The sequence below is a fragment of the Botryllus schlosseri genome, chromosome 2 (genome assembly GCF_051294905.1).
Source record: "Botryllus schlosseri isolate E-star chromosome 2, Bs_hap1, whole genome shotgun sequence".
In the NCBI taxonomy this organism is placed as follows: domain Eukaryota; kingdom Metazoa; phylum Chordata; class Ascidiacea; order Stolidobranchia; family Styelidae; genus Botryllus; species Botryllus schlosseri.
Genome location: NC_137237.1, coordinates 32,777,922 through 32,780,743, shown reverse-complemented (window position 1 = coordinate 32,780,743; position 2,822 = coordinate 32,777,922). Strand labels below are relative to the sequence as shown.

The following is a 2,822-nucleotide window of genomic DNA, read 5'->3' as shown; positions in this document are numbered from 1 at the left end:
CAGTGACAGCGCAGGGAAACAATGACCAAGTGAGGCACAGATGAATATACATACCTCACTCATTGTTGGTTAACAACACAATCACAGCGCTATGATACAATGCGCTCAGAGCGCAATGATACAATGCGCTATCGATTTCTCGAACGGGCAGTAATGAATCGTGTATACTATATAGTTGCTACTGCCAACACGTAGTGTAGTGAAAATCATTCCCTTACCGATGTAGCTGTTGCTATTTCCATCCACATCAATTCAATCGTGAACACTGAACATTATAGTAGATTCTTGTACGTAGCCTGCACGAGAAGAGTGCGAACGTCATGAGAAAAGTCCTCGACGCAGTCGGCTATCATTTTGGGTTTATATATTTTTGAATCCAGACTCAAACTGTTGAGTGCCTTACCTTACCAACCATGAACCTCGCTGCACATCACTGCTAAAGCAATATCATTAAACAATGGAATGCTATTAGTGATCGGTTTACTGGCGACAGGCGACAAAGGCAATATGAAGCGATTTAATGAACACTCGAAGGAAGGTTCAAAGTCAACACAACATCCCGTTCAAGTTAACAGCACAACTGATCACATTTTCACACAGTCGTGCGGAGTGCGTAGACCGCGATACGCTTTGAGAACGTAACCCCTTTTTGGTGCATCTTCCCCAATTCCATACCGCGGAAGGTAATCTTTCACTTTTGGCAGATCTTTCATGTTATTGTAGTGACGCCTTATATATTGAAGTTTACTGATGAAGCCTGGATGCTTACGTTCATGTAGCTCCATCAAATTGAAAAGGATGAAATCGACGTAGTTAGGAATGCTGGAACCCAGATAATAATGCGAATGTAAATGATCATTGACCGGGCCAAAATTACGACTCAGGACATCTTGGCCTTTTTTTGCATAGAAGTCGGCTCGAGCCTTTTTAAAGATATCTGAAGATAACAAAATAGGTTGGTTTACCGAATTTGGCACATACTCTTTGGCGATCATTAGCTGATTCGATAATCAACTTTGAAATGTGCATGGAAGCATCACTTCTTTCCGTACAGTCTGAAATAGAACGGATTCGGCTCGAGATATTGGGATATTCAACGTTGCCGGCTAACCAGTTGAACAAGATCACCGTTTCCACTTGAACTACTTACTCATTTGTTTACGATTTGAGACTACAACACTCAATTGGTTACGATTCAAGACTAGGCTTACATCGACTTCTACTCAAAATAGTTCAGCTTATTAGGTAAGATCAGACCAGAATGCTGACTTGGTAGTTTTTACTTCTACCGAGTAGAAAGTCAGGGCGTTCCTGTTACTTCTACTCACTCTACTATCAAATGCGAGTGCCACGTTTTATAACCTCGTATTCAAATTATTACCTTTGTCATTGCAAACACCAACCAATATGATGAAGGTAGGCCATAAACCAGCCATTCACTGGGGGGGCGTTCACAACCTGCAACCAAGAACCTGCAAGTACGATAACTACAAACCGGTCGATTGCGGCGTTGAATAAAAGGGGGTGACATGCACTATTGAAATCCGTAAATCTACTGTTTGCACACTAAAAGCAGATATATTGAGACGTGGTCATGTCATTCGAGATCGTACAAGACGCATTCAATTTGGAAGTCGTCGTCAACGTTTCCGTACAAGTTCATTGTTATGCAGCAATTAATTTGCAATTCAATCATCAATGAACAAACATAAATTGACAAGCGACGCCTATTAACCAGGTCCTGAACACCTGTACAGCGAGGATAGGATTTGAAGTACATAACCTCTTGAACAATTGAAAATTACTTGTTACCTTCAAATCCGGCCACTTCTCTCATTCTAGTAGGTTGTCTGAACGGTATCAGTCCTAGTTTGGCAGCAACGAAACGATATACAGGCGTGATGTCTCGTATGGGTTTTCTTTCATCATCTTTGACATAAGGTAAACCACACGAATAACAGGAGCGTTCTTCGTATTTACACAGTTTATTGGGTATGCACCCTCCTTCGGACCCGGTAACAGTCAAAGGTACTACATCATAGTGAAGAAACTCTCTAGTGCCGCAGGCGTACTCAATCATGAGCTCTACGGTGCGCAGCATTTCGTATTGCGACCATGTGCATAGCTCGAAAAGCATTGTTTAGTATGGGTAACTATTCATTCAGGGATCCACAACAGACTGAAACTAGACGTGGGTGTGCTGTTAAGATCATTGCAGGCTTCACTTCGTGGGTAATCGGAAGTATAAGATATAATATCCTAGCGCTATTTAAGCCAGCGGAAGTTGAAACGCTGTAAATGAGCGAGTGGAAAAAATAGCGTGTATTTGCCAGATTTACATCAAAGCGTAGAATGCAAAACGAGGCCGTCGGCACCGGCACATTCTCGTACTGGATTCCGGCTTTCACAACTATTTAAATCGGGGAAACCGTGAAAAATAGATATTTCCCAGATACGTGTGTAGCGATTTACGTTTGAGAGTACCATTTCCTGCGCATTTCTGTGGTGGTACGCCACAACCCAACCTACTCCGCATCCGCAGCATATCTCCATAAGAATTGGTGGATTTGACTCGTTTTAACACATTGGAATGGGTGTGAAAGCAATATTTGGTACCGTAGAACGCTGTTCATCTAATTTACGTATTTGCGTCCTACTCCATGATGGAAACAGGATAATTTGAACTATACTTGTAGCTCTGAAAAATCTATGGGTGGAAACTGGCGTAGTATACGATTACGATAAGTAGCCCATATACGATTAGTAGCCCATATCGACCACCAAGCTTCATATTTTGATAAGTCTGATGACGAGTTTCAAAG

The 2,822-nt window shown here is 42.0% G+C and overlaps 1 protein-coding gene across 2 annotated transcripts; it reads right to left on the bottom strand.

The window, feature by feature from the left end:
* Window positions 1–463: 463 nt before the first annotated feature.
* Window positions 464–2,313, bottom strand: LOC145434448 (uncharacterized). Of its 2 annotated transcripts, XM_080311802.1 has the most exons (3): window positions 1,813–2,313; window positions 1,382–1,458; window positions 464–937 (listed from the first exon to the last, which is right to left on the bottom strand). In XM_080311802.1, the coding sequence occupies exons 1-3, from the start codon at window positions 2,135–2,137 to the stop codon at window positions 881–883; spliced, it is 459 nt and encodes a 152-aa protein (XP_080167928.1). In that variant the 5' UTR covers window positions 2,138–2,313; the 3' UTR covers window positions 464–880. The 2 variants fall into 2 exon arrangements, with proteins under 2 accessions (XP_080167928.1, XP_080167927.1); XM_080311801.1 differs by lacking the exon at window positions 1,382–1,458 and having other exon boundaries at window positions 1,813–2,301.
* Between the last annotated feature and the right edge of the window lie 509 nt (window positions 2,314–2,822).